Source organism: Pezoporus occidentalis, unplaced genomic scaffold (assembly GCF_034315485.1).
Source record: "Pezoporus occidentalis ecotype Australia unplaced genomic scaffold, CSIRO_AGI_Poc_V1 ctg90, whole genome shotgun sequence".
Taxonomy (NCBI): domain Eukaryota; kingdom Metazoa; phylum Chordata; class Aves; order Psittaciformes; family Psittacidae; genus Pezoporus; species Pezoporus occidentalis.
Genome location: NW_026916263.1, coordinates 876,340 through 899,525, shown reverse-complemented (window position 1 = coordinate 899,525; position 23,186 = coordinate 876,340). Strand labels below are relative to the sequence as shown.

The following is a 23,186-nucleotide window of genomic DNA, read 5'->3' as shown; positions in this document are numbered from 1 at the left end:
ATAATATTTAGCTGAAACAGAGGGAGTATTTGATCCACAAAATGCAAAGTTGACCAAAATTTAGCAGTGAACAAGGACTAGACTTTCAGCTTAATTTTTTTTTTTTTAAAGTAAACTCACTAGTGACATACTGGGGTGAGGAAGAGTGGGATGAGTTATCTTTTATATCCTGATCTTGCAAAGACTTCTACTGATCTTTCTGCAGTGCAGTTAATAAGGAACAAATTGTGACCCATATAAATTTATGTAAGAATTTAGTGTATAAATTAATATTTAATAAATTAAAATACTGTGACCTATAGTATATTTTTCAGCAATTTTAATAAATTTGTTCTGCATTCTCTAAGTCTTGATTTATGATAATTTTACTATATTACATCAATTTTTAAAAAGAATTGTGATTTTCAAAGTTGAGTTTATATAAAGTGAACAAAAGCTACTTTTGAAAGTCTGTACAGAGTAAATCTTAGTACAAATAATGTAACAAGGAAGAATACACACCAGCTAAATAATTGATGGTATGATTATGAAACCTCTCTTGTTCCACAGGAGTAATCCTATAGTTTTAGAGTGCTCTCTAGTAGAAGTAATAGAATTCAAGTAATTCTAAACTTTGTATTCTTGCCCTCAAGGATCATGTTTTCAGTATTATTTACTAGAAGCATGTACTGTGGGAAGATATTTGTGAAGTCTATGACAAGGTAACAGTTGAAGCTAAAAGGTCAACAAATTCCTCAGCTTAGTATGTATGATGCCTGCATCTGCAGACAGTGTAATTGTCTCAGGGTTTACAAAGGTTAGACAGCTGTTCTCTTTCCATCTTGAAGGTCTCCATTTTTCAGAGCAGTTCCGTGTAAAACTGACAAAAACATCTTTCAAGTTAACACAGTCAACTTTGCAAATGCTGACAATTTTAAATCCCAGGTGTTTAATATATGTTTTATTGTTGCTTCCTACTGTAATCTTTGTCTGCACTAGAATTACTAAATAGATATATAGAAATCGAGCATTGTTCCGGAAAGTGTTACATATTAAATTCCCAATAAGAGCAATGGATGTCTTGAAGGGCTGTATTAATGGCAATAAAAGTATATGGCAGTGTGAAGTTCTGCAACAAAATTATTTTACTATGTAACATTTTTGTCAGAAATCACAGAACTCTGTTCAAATATGTTGCTAAAGGGATAGTTGTTTTCACAGGGAAAATGGTTAGGTGCTGATTTTTTGCACTTGGTTTTATTGCTTTCCTGTTCCCTCTGTGATGTTCTGTACAGCAGTAGGTGAATTTTTTATTACAAGTAATTAATATCAGCTATTTTTGTCATCCTGACATTCTTTGCTTGTAGGAATTCTGCAAGACACTAATGGTTATCTTGACTGTACTTCCAACAAGCAACAGTTGGTTACTATCGTGTCTGTGGACTTGCCTGAAAGCAGTTTATTTCAAGTTCTTGCAACGTAAAATTAACCCTTGCCCAGATAGAATTTATTGTAAGATAAATCAAAGTCTTGAAGTTTTTCTGAAGCTGTGTTAGCTTTAGTGGTTTGAAGGCTTATTCCCTGTTCAGTGTGAGATTAAAGCTACCTGACTGTGTGCATAAACCACCCAGAATCTGCTCTGAACTTCAGATATATTCTGAAGTATTGGTATTATTGGTATTATTTACCAGATTTGTCTGGTAAGGTACTTGGAGGTATCATTTTAAGCAAAGTGACATTTTATTTATTTATGCAATTACAAAAATATTGTTTGTATCTTCTGTGCAGAAATCTTAAGAGGTAATGTGAAACAGTGGCTACACACTAAAATGCGTCTTTCACGCTATTAACACCTGAGGACTTCACTGGAACTCAAACTTGTATTTTACATGACCTAGCTGTAATACAGGAGAAATGTAGGAGAATGTAGGAGAAATAAATCTAATGTAGGAGACATAAACTACTTTAGTTTTAAGTTGTCTTATCAACAGAAAACCAGGCATTATGCACAAAAAAATAAAATAAAGCTCTGGCTGTGCAAAGGTTACAATGAAATTAAAATGCATCGCAGTAATTCTCCATTACAAGAAAACATGAAAGAATCATGGGATAAGAGAGGCAGTGAAAAGAGTCTCAAATAAATATGCAAATGTTGAAGAACATTTTGTGGTCTGTAAGATGTCAGAAGATGGTGTATGAGATGACTGCAGATATCCAGCCCTTCACTCTTCTTGCCAGTTCCTGTTTCTTTTGAAAGAGAGGCAAAGAAAGTGGAACTAGAACTGTCAATCTTTAAGCTAATTATTTGTTGATTGAAAATGAAAACAATTGTGGCAATGTAATTGTCTTTTATTAAAAGAAGTTACTTATAACTTCACTTGGAAGAAGTTGATAAATGCTGCCTAAAAATCAGTAGATTAAAATTATGACAATAGAATTAGATATAGGTGTTAATTACATTATCTGACTTGATTATAACTGAGGCCTGTGCATATTTTCATCTAATTTCTGAATCTCACAAGAGAATCACAGTATTTGAAGGGTTGAGAGGGGTTGGCTGGATTGGTAAGGCAAACCGAGAATGTTTTACATGTTTTAGATTCACAGTTTATTTCTAATTATTCTTTTCTTTTTCTGTAGGGATGCCCTCTTCTTCTTTATTAGTTTATTTGCTTTTAGCATTATTCATTCATTTCGCATCTGGAGAAACAGAAGTGAAGTTCAGCGGACAAACAGAATTTGTAGTTAATGAAACAAGTACAACTGTTCTACGTCTTGTTATTGAAAGGAGAGGAAAGCCTGCTAACATCACAGCAGTTGTGTCGGTGAGAAACTATGCCAGTTATATTCTCAGTAAATATGACCATCTTTCAGAAGTTTTGAATGTTGCCTGTCATTATTAAGCCAGTGAAAAGAAGGGTGGTATTTCACTGGAACAATGCTTTACTTTGAAGAAGCAACACCCGATTTCTGTAACTTCCTGCTGGTTGCATCAATGGTTTCAAAATGATATAACAAGAAGCCAGTTCCTGCTGTTCATGTAGAAGTCCAAACTGATATGCTTATTTGATCTTGTGTCTGTGAGCACATAGTGAAAATGTGGATATATAACAATTTTTCCTGTTCCAGATTACTTGTAGATTCTGCAGTCTTGAGTCTGAGTCAGATTTCTGTATGAATTTAAAAAATTCATTGTTCAGTTCATTTGGAGATCAGAGTTAGTATTTTTACTGTATTTCCTTTAAAAGTTTAACCCCCTCAGTGTGCTAGATCATATGTATATGGAGCAAGATCTATGTGGTATGACATGAGAACACAGCAGTGTACTGCTTATAAATTTCCACCGCTGATAGACAAAAGAAATTCTCTATGTTCTTGTACAGTACTTTATTCACCTGTAACTAAAGATGAAAAGCATATGTCTTAGAAATTACAAGGAATAGAAATTGATCTGTAAGGATTTCACACTTTATATATATGAGGAGAAAACCTTGAGAAAACGTGGCTGTACTTTGAAACTAGTGCTCTTTACTGATGTAAGAAGCAGAATAATTTAGTTTCCTTATTAAGGACCTGAAATTCCAAAATTTGTGTGTAACATTAATATTTTGAGCTGCTCTTTTAGGAGGATGTTTTTGTAAGAGCTATTTGCTTTGTGTTGGCTTAGATATGTTAAAAGTAGTTGCCATTATGTCCCATGATAGGTGAGACCCACAAAAATACCTGCCATGCTTTGTTTCCTCTTCACTGAACTTCTGACTTCAGTGTTCTCAAAGAAAAAATAGCATTTCTCAGAATGGTTCATTCACACCTTTAGTGCCTGTAAGAATGGTAGTTTCAAGTGTGGCGGCTGTGCTGGTTCAATTGCTACTTTTCATTTAGTCTCAGCTTCTAACTGTAAGCTTAGCCTAGACCCTTTCTGTCTTGACACTTCTGCCTTTGTAATCTCTCCTCTGGCCACCTTACTCACAGTAGAATCAGTGTTGTTTTTTTTTGCTGACTGAAAGGGAAGCAGGGCTGTTCATTAAAGAAGACTTCATTTTGCCAATTTTGGCAATTAAAATGTTAATGTAGATTGAATGCTGAGGCTTCTTCTAGTCCCAAGAGTGGGGCCGGAAGGCGGAGTTACATCTTAGGGTAAGTTCAATGCAGGCAGGGTATTATAAGGTATCCAGATCTCTGCTAGGAATAGCTTTTCCATTAAAAAATTGGTCATATGGTGCATTATGAAGAAGATACTCAGTTGCAAGGAAGGAAGTAACAAACGATTCTTAATGAAGTGTTGTGTTTGTTTTGTTTTTCTGGTTACACAACATGGATACAAGGGGCTATTATCTATTCCTTCGGTCCAGAAATTAACTGTATGACAGTATGGGGAAATTGCAGGGAGATTTATGTGCAAAGAAGAGTGTGTGAAGTCTGTTGAATGAGTCCAGAATAATATTATAGAAGATAGTGGGGGAAGAAAGAGATGGCATTCAGTTGTATATTTATTGCAGATTGATGGAGAAAACACAGGAGACTTTTTTGACACATACGCAGCTGCATTTATACCTGATACAGAGACAAACCGAACAGTATATATATCTGTCTGTGATGATGATATTCCAGAGGCTGATGAGACGTTCACATTTTACTTGACACTACCAGTAAGTTTGAATTTTTCAATTTATCTCTTCCCCAGAAAACAGCAGGTAATGTGACAGAAATGAATTGTATGCCACAGATTTCAGGGGAATCTTGTGAGTCTGAATCCTAATAGTTAAAAGCTAAAATCTGGAGAGTAGCCAGGATGGTGCTTACTGCTCCTTAGAAAGATTTGCCACTCCTGTGTGTGGTGTTGTTTTGCCATATAGACATAGTCTGAAACTGAATGTAATGGGCACTGCATTCATCTGTGGACATTAGATTGTGAAGACACTCTTAGCCTTTCCTGTCTTCCTGCATAGACCATGCCTGGAAGTAGCAAAAGAAAGACTTCCAGTCCTTCAGAAGATGATAAACAGGACTTACCTAAACCAAACAAATTCTTAAACCCACTTATTTTCCTTCCTTCTTTCTTTGATTTGTAAATGTAGATCTTTTTCACAACACTCTAAAGATTTGTGTGCATTAGTTGGTATCAGTATAATAGCTTCAAAGTTCCACTTTTGTTCAAATATTAGGAAAAAAAGAACAAATTTGGAGTTCTGGCAGTGCTACATGCTTCATATCTAGTTCCCTATTGCTATGGTATTACTAATAGATTGCCAAACTATGATTCATCATTTACAAAGTTTATTTCAAGCACTTTGTTGTTGACTGTATAGAGTGCATTTCCTCAACAATTAAGAATTACTTCCGTGCATTCTATTGCTTTAAGTAATTTTCATTGTAATATATAACAAAAAGGCATACAATTTGTTACAGGCTAATATTTATTCTTAAAATTGAATTGAAATGTGTGAGTTTTGCTGATCACCATGTTTAATGTCTTATTTTGTTCTGTTAATTTTAGAAACCGTCTGCAACGATAAAGCTTGGCTCACCCAAATCTGTCACTGTAACAATCTTATCAAATGACAATGCCTTTGGAATAATTTCTTTTAACATGGTATGGCTTTTTATATGGTATATATGAAAATTTTAGAAAACATAAAGGTGAAATTGTCACAGATGCTGTTTAGTTACTCAACTGAATCCATTGAAAACTGATTCTGAGTTACATCTTTGAAAACATCTCTAGAGGTAATTCATACATATATACAGCTTTAATACTTCGTATGTTTTTAGGTGTTCAGGCATAGCATGAGACCTTCACTCTTGGATGAATATCTGTGTTCATGTTAAGCATAAAACTTAAAAGTTTTTTAGTCCCACTGCCCCTGACATCTGTAAGTCAAGATCTAAATACATAGAGAATAAGTAAGGAGTAACACTACAGGAAAGCTAAAAATGCCATTTGGAAATCTTGAGAATGTATACATTTCCTCCTGCTTAGTAAGAAATTCCGTACTTTACTCTCAAGCTGAGAGAACAGCATCTTGATATATGCGTTTTTTAACAGCTGCAACAAGACACTGGTGTGACTCTAGTGGTGCAAAGGGTATTTTAATAATTCAAAGTTTGTATTAGTAGAAAGAGAAACTATGCCTTATTGTCAGCATTATAATATTTGTGGAGGACTTCCTTGAAAAAGCACAAGAACATGAGAAATTTTTGGCTCAGCCCTACTAAGCCATGTTTCTCCATGAATTGGTGTAATTCTTGAAAATCTTTCAGCCATGACAGTTTAATAGACAGACCCCATTTAGCTAGTTATCTAATAAATTACTTTTTAATGGAGAAAACCTATTTGTAGTGACATTAGGAACTCCTATAAATACCAGTGCTAATATGCCACTGCTTTGTGTATGTTGATTACGTTAATTTACAAAAAAAACCTACTCTACTTGCATAACTTGTGATGATTTCTATCTGAAATCTTTAATGCTTTTTATTAGCTGAACTAATTGGTTGCTAGGAAATGTATGTCATCAGTGGACTGGTTTGCAGATTGGATTAACTTGTCTGTGGGAGTTTGGTATTTCTATGGTAACAGTTTCTTCCTTCTGCTGTGATATTTGATCTGTGCCTGATTGCCTGTCCTTTTTCTTCCTCATTAGTCTGCCTTAATCACAGTGCATGAGCCCAGGGGCAGAAATGAATTTGTGCCTCTCACTGTAATTAGGGAGTGGGGCACCTATGGGACAGTCACCGTAACTTTCGAGGTGAGTTTATCAAAAAGGCTTAATACACTAGTCTGTTGGATGAATCTTTGAGGTTATAATCATAACTTATCAAAGTGTTTATTACAGTGAAAGAGGGGCAAAATACCTATGGCTACATTTGTTAAAATTGTTTCATAAAACGAAAAGATAATACCTGTCAATTAGAAAGTATTATAATTATCTGACTGTTTAATTTGAAGAAAAATTAAGAGACATTAGAGAAAATTCAGTGTTCTCTGTCACTTAGGAAGATATTTGAGACAGCATTAGTTGCTATTGCTAGAAGATAATGTGTATTAAGTGTGTAAGAAATGTCTTATTTAGTATTCAAAATGTGTCTATATTTTACAAAGAAACATCTGAGTGAGCCTTTGATGCTTGTACCAACTTCGAGCATGCAAGTATGAGAACTTGATATTTACTGAAATTCTTTAAGACTGCAGTTTGAACTCTCAGAAACTTAAACTTTTCAAAATAATTTAGCACATTGAATATTTAGGCTGTTAATTATGTACTTAGTTTGGATGTTATTTTGTGGGGTTTTGGGGGGGGCTTTATGTTTGTTTGCTTTGTTTTTTCTTATCTAGGTCTGATTCTACTTTAAAATTACATATAAATTCTTTCATATGGGTATTTTTTTATCAGTTCTCTGCTCTCATTTTCTTCTAAGTGTCTTCCTTGCCTCATAGGTTTCAGTATTAACTATAGTTTCCATAATATCACCGATCAAGATAGAAAAGGCACAAAACTAGCAACTGCTATTATTTTATCTTGGTATTTATTATGAAATATTAGTCATTTAAATGAAATTAGAATGAATATCCTTTCTGTTATATAAAAGAGTCACTTACACATCAGTAGATTCCAAAGAGTCCTTGTAGACCTATATGGAAGTATTTTTTTTCCTCTTTTTGCTGGCAATAAATAAATTCTTCAGAGTGGTCACTCTTGTTTACTCCATCTGCCAAAAAAAAAAAAAGCAGATTTTCACAGCTGGATGTTTGTGCCTATGAGAAGGAGATGACTGAATTGATAGTCGCTTGTTATGCGTGTCACACACTGATTATTGTACTTGTGCTAGATTTGTATTCATGTTTTATATATTTCTCATTGTAAAATCAATTCTTTGCAGATAAACGATGGACCAAACCCAGCTGAAGAAGACTTAAGTCCAGCTAGAGGAAATATAACATTTACTCCTGGAAAGTCAATCTTGATTTATAATGTAACAGTGCTTGATGATCAGGTAAGAACAAGCTGACTTCATTTTTGGTTTGGATGTGTAGAAGGTTAACTGCTGTTCTGGAGAAACTTAGAGTACTAAGTTACAAAAATGATTGGTTTAAATAAGGTTGAAAGTGCTTCTGCTTAATAAGGTCATTTTAAAGTTTGGCTTTATGGCAGCCATTTTTAATCCTTCTAATGCTACTACCTCTGTAGTTCTCATCAGTGGATATTTTTAGTTTCTAAATATATTCTGGCAGCTCTGACTAGACCTGTTAGGGGCTACTGCAGTAAATGCACAAACAGGAAAGTTTTATACTTTTTTTTTTTTCAGACAAAATACTGAGGTCCCTGTTGTATGGCCAAGGACTAGATACAGGTTTATCTACTAGACTGACCTTTCTATATTTACCTTTTTAATATTAAACTATTTAATTTCGAAAGAAAACTGTAGAAAACTTTTTTCTTTTCTTTTTTTAAATGTACTCTGCTTTTCCCTAATTGTCTGCCTTGCAAATTCAGGCTGTATTTGCATAATGAACCCAGGCTATCCTTTTTGTCTTTATTAATTGTTTAGGCAAAAGGAATTTAATCATAACGTTGTTCACATGACACATTTTTTATTACATCCTCAGTGATGCCTGTGCAGCGTCTCTGCCTTCAGTTAACAGTGCCTAGGAATCCAGTTTATTCTTTGTTAACCTGTTTCTCAGTCATGTGAAGAGAAGATATTATGAAAGAATATAACACACTGAATATTCACAACAAAAATATAGATTGAATAAATGTATATTTTTTTTATAGACAGGTTACAAGGTATAAATATGTTTTTAAAATTACTAAAAATAGATAATACTCATAAAAGAAAGGCAATTTTGTGAAACATATAAACACTAGGTGCTAATGAAAATTTTTCAATTTTATACTGTTCTTTGAAAAAAATACATTTATATGTAGTAACCTGGAAGCCTTTTTTATTGCATATTTCTGTTAGTTGCAAAACCTGGGTTTCCACATCTATACAGATGTTTTTAATGTTAAGAGAGTATGCTGGGCTGGTGTGCAGAAACCTTTCTTTCAGATTAGATGTAGTATTTCTGTGACTTATACACAGATAGAAATAATTAGGCTTTTGGGGAAGATGTGATGTTTTTTTTTTTCCCTTTGGGAAATACTCTCAGTTCTGTTTCTCAGAGCTTGGTCTGCACAGCTGTGGCTGGTCCACTGGAAGTCCTCCCAGTTATACGTGAAAGGTTAAGTTTGTGTAAAAAACGTTTATTGATGATGATGATGATGATAATAATGGAATTTGCAAGAAACCAATGTTACTCTCAGAACTTTGAGCTTTTAGGATCTGAAGTTGGGAGAAAAAACAAGATTTGTTTGGAATCGGGTAGCCCTTTTCCTAGAGAAGCTAGGGGACTGCAGATCTGATCTCCACAGCACTACATTTACAGTTATTTGATTGTATATATTTCCTTTTTTAGTGAGGAATAACGGGAACTTTGTTAAGAAAAAAATGAATGAAGCAAGGCAGCACTGGAAATCCTTGTTGTCTTTGAAGTTTGACTGTTTTCCAATGTCAGTCATAATGCCATTAAGAACTCCAGAATGGCCCATTTATATGAGATACTATGATGTATACTGCAAAAACAACAAACTGTGGATACATTTTGACTGTCTCTTAAATGTACATTTTTATGGTGCCAGGTGGTATATTAATGAATGAACTAAACAAAATGTAAGTTAGCATCTATTCTATGGTAAAATAACTGCTGTACAAGAAACAGATGACTGAGAGCTTGTAGTTCTCATGTTGACAAAACCCCCTACATCAGTCAACTACATTATGGAAGTTTAACTGCCACAAGCCAAACAAGGGATTGGATTAGCATCAACTATAAAGGTAGTTGCATGTCCACTCTCTTAGCCCTGGAAAAGGATCTGAGGTTGGCCAATTAACAAATGAGTGTGAAAGAGAAGAAATATTGGACAGCAGGATTTTCAGAATTCTTTTAGTTCAGTAAACAAAAGTTCATGAAAAGGATTTGTCAGCTTTATAACAGAGTATTACCATTAGCAAAAATTCAGTAGTGTTGTCCTGAAATTCCTCTCAGAAGCAAATAATCCCCAGCAAGGCTGAGATGCAAAGATCATAAATTATTTTTAAAGATCTACTTTTACTAATACATATCAATAAAATAATCACATTTTCCAGTGAAATATGATTAGAAAATGAAAATGTGGGCAATAAAATGTAGGAATATAAAGAAAAACCCCTCATCCTTAACCTCTGTAATTTTCAGTTTATAATCCATTCTTTATTGTCTGCTGCATGGGATACTGGAGAAAAAATCGCCAAAAATAAAATGTAGTTTTAAACAGTCATTTGTAGAAATGCCAAAGCCTAATTAATAGCTGAGTTCCAGAAAACACTTTCTCAGATCTGTGATGGTAATCTTCTCTGGGGATGTGGGGGTGTGTGAATGTAGGAATTGTTCCTTTTCTAAGGAAAGTTGTGTCCATAAATTGTTCCTGTATTCTCTCAGGCATGTGTAGGGGTAACTGAGTATCAACATCAGAAAATCAAGATGTAAATCTAAATAACTGGGAGGGACATTTGTTTCCAAATAGAGCTAGCTTCCAAAAGTAGAATTTGGATCTCATCATAGTCTCAAGTTGGAAAGATCTAGCTTTTTCTGATTCTTGCCTAGTTTTTGTTTTGTTTGTTTTTTTACTCTTTTTTCCTATTGCCAGAGAACAGAAAGTACATTTTAGAAAATAAAAACATTCAATATAGAGAAGGTCTTTTCAGCCAAACCTAAAAGGAAGACTTCTGTTTTCTTTCATATGAAATGAGCAGTTAAGTTTGTATTATTTCCCTTTTATGCAAAACACGTAAAACATGTTTCGTGGTAAGACTCTTCTGCAGGCATACAAGATGTAACTTACGCCCAGTTGCTAACATTATTTTTCCAGGTACCTGAAAATGATGAATTGTTTGTTGTTTACCTGAGGACCGTGGAGGGAGGTGCTGAAATCAACAACACAAAAAATTCTGTTCAGATTAATATAATGAAAAATGACAGTCCTGTGCGTTTTGTTCAGAGTGCTTATATGGTGCCTGAGGAAGTTGATGTGGTAACAATTCAAGTTGTTCGTGGTAAGGATGTGAGTGGAAACCTAATTGGACCTGATGAACATGAAGTCTCTGTGAGATATGCCATCATAACTGGGAATTCAACAGCACACGCACAGCATAATGTAGACTTTCTAGACCTGCAGCCAAATACAACTATTATTTTCCCACCTCTTGTTCATGAAACATATGTGAAATTTAAGATCCTTGATGATGCCATACCAGAAATTGCAGAGACCTTTCAGATTATGCTTCTTAAGGACACTTTGCACGGAGATGCTGTTTTGGTTAATCCATCAGTTGTTCATGTCACCATCCAACCCAATGATAAACCCTATGGAGTACTATCAATCAACAGTATCCTGTTTGCTCAGACTGTTATTGTTGATGAAGACCAAATTTCAAGGTACTACAGATCTTCAAATCTAGTATCTAATCAGTTTAAAGGGTTTGATTGGCATTGTTAAGCATCCTTAGGATTTCATTGAAAGTAATTATAAAATTACTACTGAAAATATACTGTAGAAATCACTTAGTGTATTGTTATTATTACCAGCTATGTCTACAAAGATTTCAGGGAAGTGGGAATGTGTAATTATAAAGGAAGTACTTTATTGGGTGTAAAAACTATATTAACTATATCAGAATACTGAAAAAACCCTGAATCTAAAGGCAGGATCAATAAAGTTATGATGCTGCCACACACCAGTTTATACAAGCGGGAAATAGATTCCCAGCTTCCTTCCCTGGTAAATCTTTGTATTTGCTATCTATAAAAGCAATCTTTGGTTAAAAAAAAAAAAAAAAGTTAATTACCTCCCCTGAAATACAAAGTTTAAACTTAAAACTAAGTTAAATATTTGTAATTTTACAGAGAGATTAAAATCAAAGCTCTGTACAAGCTTTACAGGCAGAACTGGTACACAGTATTGACAGTCTCACACTAAGAACAGTTTTGAATTAATACTTTACAGTATGTAAAGCTCAGCACTTCAGCATTCATCTTGCTTTCTCATACACAGTAAAGAAATAAATCTTGGTTCCTAAACTTTTGTAAGTCATGATTCCCAGATTTTTTCTTGTAGTCATGTGATTATCAGATGTGGGAAACGTGATGTTTCCAGTATCATAAATATTGATAACAATATTTCAATACAGCAGCAAAAAATTATAGAACAGTAGAATTATTTGGGTTGGAAGAGACCTTCAAAGGCCATCTAGTCCAACCCCCTTTCAACAAGCAGAGACATCTTCAAATAAGTCAGCTTACTCAGAACCATTAAGAATCATTATTTAAATGTTCATGCCTAACAACTGTTCTGATATAGTTTATAAAATTGTTTAGAAAGTTAACAGAGAAAAAGATTTCTGAAATTTGACGTGTATTTCTCAAGACAAATGTAAAACATCAAGTCTTCATTTCTTAGTATCTTTCTTGCTGTAAAAAAGGAAGTTCTAAAAAATATCTTGAGAGACATTTCATAGAGCTCATGAACAAGCACTCTAAGGAAAGGCTTCCCTCTGTGTTATGGTATCACAAACTTTGAGCCAGACTCAAATATCAGTTGCAGCAGTTAGCATTTATTCCACTTAAGTCAGTGTAAATCTTTCAGAGAATCAATACCTAAGCAAGCCAGTATTTATTTTTTTATATTGTGGGGTTTTGTTTTCATTCAAAAACATAGGTTTGAGGGGATCACAATCATAAGAAGTGGTGGAACACATGGAAATGTTTCTGTTACCTGGATTATAATCCGAAATAGCAGTGATCCCTCACCTGTGACTACAGACCTATTTCCAGAGACTGGAGAGATATGTTTTCATCAAGGACAGATGCTGGTAACACTTCCTCTGAACATTATTAATGATGATATACCAGAAGAGGCAGAGCCCTATCTTCTAAAACTCTTAGCTCATACAATACAGGGAGGTGCAGAAGTCAGTGAGCCATCTGAGGTAAGTCTGCTTTCAGAATTCTTTTGGGAAGAGTAGGAAATAAGGGACTTTGCCAATTTTAATAACATTGATTGATTGGCTAAACTTGCTAAAGGGTTTGGACTTCAATAAAAATCAAACAAATTAATTCTTGATATAATTTTAATATACAGAGCCATAGCCAAAGTATTCGGCTGAGTGGACTATACAAAGCCAGACCCCTTTAATGCAGTAGCAATCAGATTGTTCCCAGTATACGCAGCATTGCATGAGTGCTGTCTTAAGTGACATTTTGCTAAGAGAAGGCAAGAAAGTTATTTTCATTTCCTCATTTGCTGTCTTAATGATTACTGGAGTGTTTTACATAGAGTAACAGCTTCAGGAGGAGGGCTTGGTGATTAAAACTGTAACCTTTTTAAACAAATGGTGGCTAGCATTGCTTACATTTTTATGACTCAAGTCCCTGTCTTTCTCAAAAATGCTTGGGAAAGACTTAGTGAATAAAATGAAATTTTTCACAATTGGAAACATTTTAAGATAATTCACTTTGGCTGCTATGGATGATGCATAGTGGGAGAGTTGCCACTGTCACTGTTGTGTGCTTGTGTACAACGTATTGTTTGGGGCTATAGATCTGATTTGTTTCTTGAGTGCCAATTCACTAAAGAGAAAAATGTATGATGACAGTCAGCACAGGCTTTTGTGAAAGCATGAAAACTATGGTGTGTAGTTAACTGTAGAATAGAGTAATTGATGCTGTTTTCTGTTTTGCAGCTTCTGTTTTACATTCAGGACAGTGATGATGTTTATGGCCTAATAAAATTTTATCCTTTGGAGAATCAGAAGATTGAGAGTAATCCTACTGGACGCTTTTTATCCTTGAGTTTTGGAAGGGAGAGAGGAGTGGTTGGAGACGTGCAGTTGGTTTATACTGCACTGTATATTCCAGCTGGAGCTCTAGATCCTGCGAGAGCAAAAGATGGCATTCTAAATACATCTAGAAGAAATAGTCTCATCTTTCCAGAAGGAAAAACACAAAATACTTTAAATATACCAATAAGAAATGACGCATTTCTTCAAAATGGGGCCCATTTCCTCGTACAGGTATTGCAGTTATGTTTTGGGGTTTATTTGGCCTGTGTAATGTAAAAGAGATAATTTAGTAGTGGCTCCTTACTTTTAATTTAATTAAAATAATCCAACCTGTTAATAAATAAAACAGAAAGAAGTGATTAGTTCAGTAGATAAACTTCCTTATTTAGAGACGGCTTCCATGAATATGCCATAAAGATCTTTATTCCTATGAATTATTTACTAATTACACCATTTTTCAAAAGTAGACTGTATTCAGGTATTAATCATGGAATTTGACAAAATGAGACCAGTGTTGCAGAAGTTAGTTACCTTTTGCGGCATATTTCTTTGCCGCTTTCTGTCTACTACTTGGCTTTCAATTTAACAGAACAAAGGTTCTTAAATTACGGAAGCATGCAGAACTTTAGAAATTATAAATTTAGCCAATTTTTTCCTTTTTTTTTTTTTATTTGTAAGAAGATAGCTTCTGACATTGCCAATTAAAACTGGCTGGAAAAAGTCACTAAAACTATGTTCTTGACAAAAAAATGTATTTCCAGAAGAAACATTTAAAGAAAAAGTTTCATTTTCCAGTGAAGGTTTTCCTTTTTCACTGGAGAAAACCACACTACAGAACTACTGGGGATGTTTTAATTGCTTCTGGGATCTTGAAAAATTTCTTCATTCTACCTCCTTCCCTCATTCTCTGAAAAAAAATTATATTACCAGAATTATGTAGTTGCTTTACTATTATTAATCTTTTTTGCATTCATTTAGGTAGGTAATTGCCTTCTGGAATACTAGAATAGGTTAGTATGTTTTACATCTGCATGAAAGATCATCATCAGAATTGAAATATCTATTTCCAAGCCATTTTAAAATTAATTATAAATAGCATTGCAGTGTGGACTGTGAACAAAACACACATAGAAAAGCTATTTCAGAATTCAGGCAGTTTGCCGAGCTTTTCAAACTATGGCTTTCTGGGGGGGGGGGGGGGGGGGAGTGATGGATGTTCTGTACTTTCTCCATGAAGCATAAAAATCTTTTTATTTGAATAAACAAAATCAGAGGAGCTTTCCAGGAAAAATAATTCATTTGGAGAAGGAAGAAAAATACCCCAATTTATCACTATAACAATCCTTCTATATGGTGAATAAACAATCATCACAGCGAACATGTTTAGAATGAGATTATAGAGTTTCTACTAGGCACAGTAAAAGATTGACTCAAATCACGGAGGAGGATTTGAGGAGGAAATTGTGCTTAAACACAACTAGAGAACAGAGAAGAACTGGAAAACCAAGATTAACATTCTTCAGTGACATCTTCAATTAAATAATATACTTTAGTCTGAAGTGCAGTTTTTGGTATAGGCAGGAAGATTTACTAATGCAATAGACTACTTGTCATTATTAAGTTCACAGTGTATTCTTTTCTCCTGATGAGCTGAGTTGCTTTCAAAGAAACACTGAGCTAAAAAAAAAAAAAAAATCCCTAAACAGCAACCTAGTTCTTCATTAATTTCTACTTTAATCTCGAAGTTACTATCCAGGATTAGAATCATTTACAAAAATGAATTGTTTCAGCTGTGTAGTGTTTCAGAAACGTTACTGAGCTAATGACCACACAGTGGTCCTCCTGCCTACTGTTAATTCAGGATCAGTGCCTGGTCTAAAAAAAGACTTTGAAAACAAGTGAAACAAGCAGACCCACCACATGTTCCTCATACTCTCAGTAACTATCTAGTATGCCTGAGAATCAGTTACTGAATACAGTATTTGTATAACAGTTCCAGCTGTCATCATATAAAATGGTCATGAATATTTTAGTGTGTTACTCAAGCAATGGTAGAACAAAGTATCATACAGCCCAATTATTTTATATAGTTTAGGTTTAAGAATTGAAGGGATTTAAAACTCATCGGTTGAAATGGTGATTCATGATCACTGTATGGATTTAGATAAGGCCACTCTCCCCTCCTCCAGCGAAACCTTTCTATACGGTAACATCTGGTAACTCCAAGCAAAAAACATTCTTGTGGGAGTTAAAAGGTAGTTGTCATTGGTGGTTCATGCACTAGTGGAACGTATGCAGAAGTATATGCAAATCAGTTGTGGGAACATTTATTATAATGATGCATGTAGACAGAAGCACATGGTATAAATGGTATCACGACAGACTTCATTAGAGACTGTAGTGATAGGACAAGGGGTAATGGGTTAAAACTTAAACAGGGGAAGTTTAGATTGGATATAAGGAGGAAATTCTTTCCTGTTAGGGTGGTGAGGCACTGGAATGGATTGCCCAGGGAGGTTGTGAATGCTCCATCCCTGGCAGTGTTCAAGATCAGGTTGGACGAGGCCTTGGGTGATATGGTTTAGTGTGAGGTGTCCCTGCCCACGGCAGGGGGGTTGGAACTAGATGATCTTAAGGTCCTTTCCAACCCTAATTATTCTATGATTCTATGATTCTGTATTTGAAAGAACTATTTAAACAGGCTTTCCTTGCTATGTCAGTACTGTTGCTGGGTTGAGGGAGTGATATGTTCCATTTAAAGAAAGGGTAAACATTTTTCTATTTCTCATATATTGTATATATTGTATATATTTATTTATACTAGTAAATAAATCATCAGGAATACAGTAACAAGAGGAGATTACAGTTTTGAAATATTCTACTGATTTTCAATTCTGAATGCAGGTTTGAGTGTATCAATTCTTATAAATAGAGAAGTCCTTGAAACTGTATGAGTGAAGAAAGATTAGATCATTCTTTGGCTTCACCAAGTCTGTAAATTATTATGGATCCAGTGACTTCATGAAATTTTCAATGCATGGCACAAAAAATTCAGGGCAATATCTTGGGCCTGTACCAAGTATACATCAGTACCCTTATATGAATAAGGTTCTAGCAGTGACTTATCCGTTCTTGAATGTTCATTCTCTGTTGTGGACAGAGACATCTAGTTGTGGACACAGACATGCGTTGTCTGGGAGGTATACCATTCTCCTGACAAAACTCAATGATACCCACTTCATTTCTTTGACATTCACTTGCACATTTGCGTAAGAAAATGTTGTTCTGGAAATGTTTTGCTCCCTGCATATGAAACTTATTCTGAAATGTCAGAATTGTTCTAACTTGGTAGTAAGGCTTCTTATTTAGCTGTTTTTTCTTTCTTTCTTTTTCCTACAGCTGGAAACTGTTGAGCTGGTGAATAGAATTCCTCCAGTCCCACCTGTGAGTCCTAGATTAGGCGAGATTCAAAATGTTTCTCTAAGGGTTACTCCAGATATTGCAAATGGAGAAATAGGCTTTACTAGCAATCTTCCAATTATTCTTTCTGAGCCAGAAGATTCCCCTGCTACAGTGGTAAGTGATATTGTCCCTTAATATAGAACATTTATTTAGATGAGCAAAGTTTGCCATACTCAGTGTAACATTTGAAAGTTAATCAAGAAAAATCCTTCCTCTAGTTCTGCCTGATCCCAAATATTCCCCTGCTTTAAACAGTTAAAGAAACTGCAAACAAACAAAAAAGGCAAAAAAGTGCTTGTAAAGCTAAGGTCTGAAGTAATCTGTTAGCCATTATCAGAAAAATAATGTTGAGCTTTGCTTTCTCTCTGAGTGTCTAAAACTGGTTAGGTCTTGATCATTACAAGGAGCTAAAGATGCTGCAGAGAATCTCTCTCACCAACTGCAAAGGTAGTAATGATACTGCTCCTAAATTTCATGTTAATGTCTGTATCTTACAGCTGACTTACTTAAATGTGAACATGTCATTTAGCTTGCTGGGTGTGTTTTCCAACAGTGGTGCTTTTTAGGTTTCTGAGAACCCAAAAAAGTATTTTCAAGAGCATTGCCACCCATCTGGGTGCTTCAGTCCCAGCTTGAGAAACATTTTTTGAAATGTTTTTTTCATACATTTTCTCTGTTTCCCCTAGTTGTCTTCACTGATATCTTCCCACAAATCCTGAATCAGATAACTTGTTTCTCATTCTCAGGTTAAAACTGCTGATTTCCTTAAGCAAAGTTTCCTTAAGCAGATTTCCTCTGTACTATAACCACCAGAGTAAAATTACTGTAGTTACATTTAAACCCTAGGTTGTGTCTTGATGAGATTAAATCAGTCCCTTTTTGTGTTTATGGTTGCTTAGTGATTTGTTATATTAATAATCTGGCTTGTCCACTATATTTTAAGTGGTTAAAAGTATATACTTTTGTTGATATGCCATCTTTGATTTCACATTTTATACACAGGTATGAGTAAAAAAAACTATCTGGTTTTACAAATCACAAGAAACTCATGTGTTTCATAGGTTTCCATTGCATTGCATCGAGATGGGACTGATGGCCAAGCAACTGTGTTCTGGAGTTTGAAACCCTCTGGTCTCAATCAAAAGGCAGTAACACATGATGATATAAGTCCTTTTAATGGATCTGTTGTTTTCTTATCTGGACAAAGTGATACTACAATCAACATTACTGTTAAAGCTGATGATGTACCTGAAATGAATGAAACAGTGTTGCTAACTCTGGACAGGTATTTTACCCTAACCTTTTTCATATATATCAGTTGTAATAATGAATATCTAACAAATTAGTGCAGTATTAATTAGAGGCATTGCCTGTATTGTGTTTATAAGTGACTGAATGAATATTAGGCCCTTGATGCCCTGTGTATGGCTTCTTCTTTGACGACAGATCAATGAAAGAAACTGTGTGGTATTTATTATCTAATTTTGTTGATATTTTGATGAAAGTAATGTCTGCTATTTAGAAAGTTCTTTCAGCTTTGATCTTTAATTACAGCTGTTGGTTAAAACATGTATCTTCTCAGAAAAGTAATATTCAGTGAGATAATGGAGAAAAAGATGATGAGTAGAAAGCAATACATAACTGTGTTTCTGACAGAAAAAGATTTATAGCTAGGGTATTGTTGCATAATTGGATCAGGTTTTTGTTTGTTGGATCTGCACGTTCAGTATTGCTTGCTCTTAGTAATTAGATACTTCCTCACAGCTCTTGGCTTCCAAAATATTCCAGTGTGACTATCACTACACTCTTTGGTTACAAAGAGGGCGATGGTGTTTCTGAAGCACAGTGTTTTAATCTCCCTTCTGTACGAGATTAGGATTAAAGGATAATTAAGGCTGTAAGAGACCTCAGGAGATGCTATTATCTGTGTGTGAACGCTACTCAGAATACTTAAATTAGTTCATATCCAGGGCTGTATTTCCTCTTTGATTTACTAGAAGGAGAATCTTGGCTGCGTCTTCTGTGCTGCTTCCAACAATTTGGTTGTCTGTATAGTTTAGAAATACCACCACTTCTACTACCTGCTAGTAGTCTAATATACATTTTTCCAATTTTTTTGGAAGCATACTAATAGGGATCTGCCAGTTGCAGCATCTGCATTGAACATCTACTACTTATACAGTCCTTATCTTTTGCAGAAGTATTCTTTTCTTATATAGAAAGCACAGACTAGTTCTTGGAATTTTCAACACCAGATATCCATGTTGATTACATACTAGCAAACCAGCAACCACCCTCAAACTGTTGCTCATGCTGATTTGGAAAGCCTGGTTTTTGATCATCATTCTATCACACAGAAAAAATGTTATTCCATTACAGGATTGGCCTGCTTCTGCAAAAGCTGGCTGTGGGATGCATCTAGTGCAGCATGAGTTATTTCATTCTACCATGACTACTCCCTGCATTGGAAAGACAGTCCTGCTCAAGACAAAAACAAATGGAGGCTGCTGGCAGCAGTTCTCTGCTTTCCTTCCTGCGGATGAAACTGCTTCATCCAAAGGAGTTAATTAGAGTCTCTGGCACAAAGTGAAACACTAATAATGAAATTGTGGAATGGTTTGGGTTGGAAGGGATCTCAAAGCTCATCCATTTCCAACCCCCTGCAACAGGCAGGGACACTTTCACTAGACCAGGTTGCCCAAAGCCCCATTCAACCTGTCTGTGAAGAAGTTGTGTATGGTGACCAAAATATTCAAGTGAAAGGGTAGGAAACAAATAAGTAGATAGAGGAAGTGGACAGCATAAAAAAAATAACTTTTCAAGTTCTGACAGCTCTGTGTGTGAAACTACAGCTTTCTGCTGCTCATTCTGAGTAGTAAGTCTAGCATGCGTCTTGAAAACAATAGCTGCAATGATGATTGAACTGGCAGCTGAACAAACATAACCAGTGTTCTGCCTTTACTGTGTATGGTGGAAGCAGCAGGTGGCTGGTAAAAAGTGTACCAGCAGTAACCAGCTTTCCCGCACTTGGCAAGGTCAGAGAGTGAAGTAAAGAACAGGTCATCTGGCCTGTAGAAAAAAAGTAAGCAAGGAGGAGATAAAGTCTGAACTTTAGACCTGGCTAGTGTCACTGAAGGCTAAGAGTGAAACCTGGCAACTTCAACATTAGCAGAAGCCAAGAATGACATGATTGCAAAGATCATCCTTTCAGCACTGGAGATGACTCTTCAAATCGATGTTGAAGAATACTGGCAGGGTTATGTGTGTAAGCCTGTGGTATTGCCTTCTGCACAGTTTCTATTTTGTGGATGAACAGAAGATTTCAGTTTTCAAGGGCTGGGAGCCAGCACCTCACAGCAGTAGTGAATTAGCATGAAAACAAAAAGGCACTGTGCTGTGGATGTGCTTGTACTGTTTTATAAATTGTAGCGTAAGTCAGTAGGAAAATAGAACATGTAAGAACCTTAATGGAACCAGAGACATAGACATGTGTTCATAAGCATTCTATTTACTGCAATTAGTAATAGCATGGATAAAATAATAAAAATAATTAGTTTTAACAAGGTTATGTTATTTACAACTCAGTGGTGTTGTTAAGGCATTTTACATTTTAAATGAGCTTTGAAAGAAACTAAGCCATTAAAAACAGTATTTTCTTCCTTGCTGTATGGCTTCTGTCTGTAGGCCATAGATGTTAAAAATAACTCTAAATTCTGTCCACAAAATGGAGGCCAATGTATATCATGAAGAATATGCTTCCAAAGAAGACAGATAAGTAATAAAGATGCGAGACAATCCTGTACCTGCTGAAGCTTCTTCATATTTTCTTTCTTTTGGAGCAGCTCAGGCTGAACGCCTGCCCATATTTGAATAGGCCTGCATTGAGACCAAACATAAATACAACCGTATGTCTGTAGTGAAATTTGTATAAGAAAGAAGAGGCCTTGGTCTTCTTATTGAATGTGGGTGGAACAGGCTATGGAAATTATATGCATGCTTTCTGAAAGCATATATACATACTAGCTTTGTTCAGTTTACCTGGTAACCACAAATAGAAATCAGTTTTCTAAAAATCTGGTTGGTGTTTTTGCCTTCTGCACAGCAACTTCTGTTGGCAGTCATCTCCCCCTCAGTACAGTGCAGATACACAACTATCAATTTGTCAATGGGCACAAGTGAAGGGCCAGGACCTCTATAGCATGCAGGTTGTGTTTGCTGACAGTGAGAGCTTGTGGACCTTGGGATCTGCAAACAGCAATATACCAATACATTGATTTTAATTTGTGAAAGTGATAATCCATGAACAGGTAACTGTTGAAATTGTCCTTATGCTCAATTTTTTTTTCTTTGAGTCATGACTCATGATTTTGGATACCAAAACAGATTCATATACATATGTTGAAACATAAATCTTGTTTACTATATGTAATAAAGCAAAACTGAAGCAAGGTAATGGGGGGATTTTTATAGTTCTAGTGATTTCTGTGATGTGATACAAGGCTTAAATTGTATCTTGAGTAAATTTAGAGAATAGATTTTTTTTTTTAATTGCAAAAGCAAAACACAGGTTTGACTGTTTCATTGTGAGATGTCAGTGTAATGTTTTAGTTTTTAAGAGATTATTTCATGACAAAAAATTAGCAAATCATAGAAGGCCCGTTTAAAGCAGTGCATACTGCCTATGGTCCTTAATTCAGAGCTCAAGTAATATTTACATCTTTTGGGTTGCTGTCTGCACTGGCATACAGGGAAACACTAATATGCTGTTTCACGGAGCTGAGATTTTTCCTAACTTTGTGATATCCTGTGGTTAGTGTCTGTTTCAAAACTGTGTTTATCTTTCTTAAGTAATTTTTCTATTAAGTAATACATGTGATGCTATATGAATGAACTCTTAATTGTAAAACATTGTCTTTTTCCTTCAAGGGCTTGATCAGACTTTTGCCTGAATGTTTAAATAAGACTTTTTTCTAGAATGTTTAATTGAGTGCTGCTCAATAACTTTTATTAGTTTTAGAAGAATATCTCCTGCTATGAGTAACAAAAATTAAATAGCCTCCAAAATGAAATAATTGTTGGATTAAACCTGGAGAGAAGGTGTTCCCTCTGATGAGAAGCAGTGTGGATTTTATAATGTAGCAAATCCTACTTTAAAGCTAGGTCCTGCCCTTAGTTAAATCAGTAGCTAATCCTGAAAAAATTGAAGAAGGAGTGGACATTGACTACAGATCTAGGAAGCATATTGAGTCACATTCCACAAGCAATCAGAATACACCTTTTCTGAGATACCCTGATAGAAAGGAAAGTTTTTAGAGAAGAGTGTTTTTAAGAGTAACAGCAATACAGATTCACAATTACAAATCAGTTTCTCAGGTGCCTTTCAAAACATTTGTTTTCTGGAGAATTCCAAACCTTAGTCCAAAGCTATCAAATTTGATGACATTGCATATGCTAATAATTCTTATTTTATTTGCAGTGGTGTTTTGTTGATAACATTGAAATTGGCATGTTGCTTTAAACTTAGTAGAAATCTTCTTTCTGCTATTTTGTAGTACTCTATGCATAAAAAAAAAGTGCAAGAAACATTTTGAAGCTTCTGTTAGTTGTCCTAACTAATCTGTAGTTCTTGCTAAATAACAATTAGTTGTTTTTTTTTTAATAAATGGTTTCCCTAATGAAGAGTAGTTTCACATGAGATATGTTATATGGGAACTGTTTTATTACAGCTGTTTCATCACAGAAAGCACAGTTAAACAAACACTTTGAGATTGCATTTCTTATATCAGCATCATAAACATTGCCAGCGCTTATGCTGTCTGATAAAA

The 23,186-nt window shown here is 35.0% G+C and overlaps 1 protein-coding gene across 1 annotated transcript in view; it reads left to right on the top strand.

The window, feature by feature from the left end:
* The window catches only part of ADGRV1 (adhesion G protein-coupled receptor V1), a 293,458-nt gene that overhangs the window by 9,217 nt on the left and 261,055 nt on the right, over window positions 1–23,186 (top strand). The window contains exons 2-11 of the mRNA XM_062605211.1: window positions 2,620–2,804; window positions 4,479–4,628; window positions 5,477–5,572; window positions 6,624–6,728; window positions 7,861–7,974; window positions 10,932–11,497; window positions 12,777–13,047; window positions 13,801–14,130; window positions 17,299–17,475; window positions 18,423–18,646. Coding sequence (XP_062461195.1) covers window positions 2,620–2,804; window positions 4,479–4,628; window positions 5,477–5,572; window positions 6,624–6,728; window positions 7,861–7,974; window positions 10,932–11,497; window positions 12,777–13,047; window positions 13,801–14,130; window positions 17,299–17,475; window positions 18,423–18,646 — 2,218 coding nt within the window. The remainder of the gene's footprint in view (window positions 1–2,619; window positions 2,805–4,478; window positions 4,629–5,476; window positions 5,573–6,623; window positions 6,729–7,860; window positions 7,975–10,931; window positions 11,498–12,776; window positions 13,048–13,800; window positions 14,131–17,298; window positions 17,476–18,422; window positions 18,647–23,186) is intronic.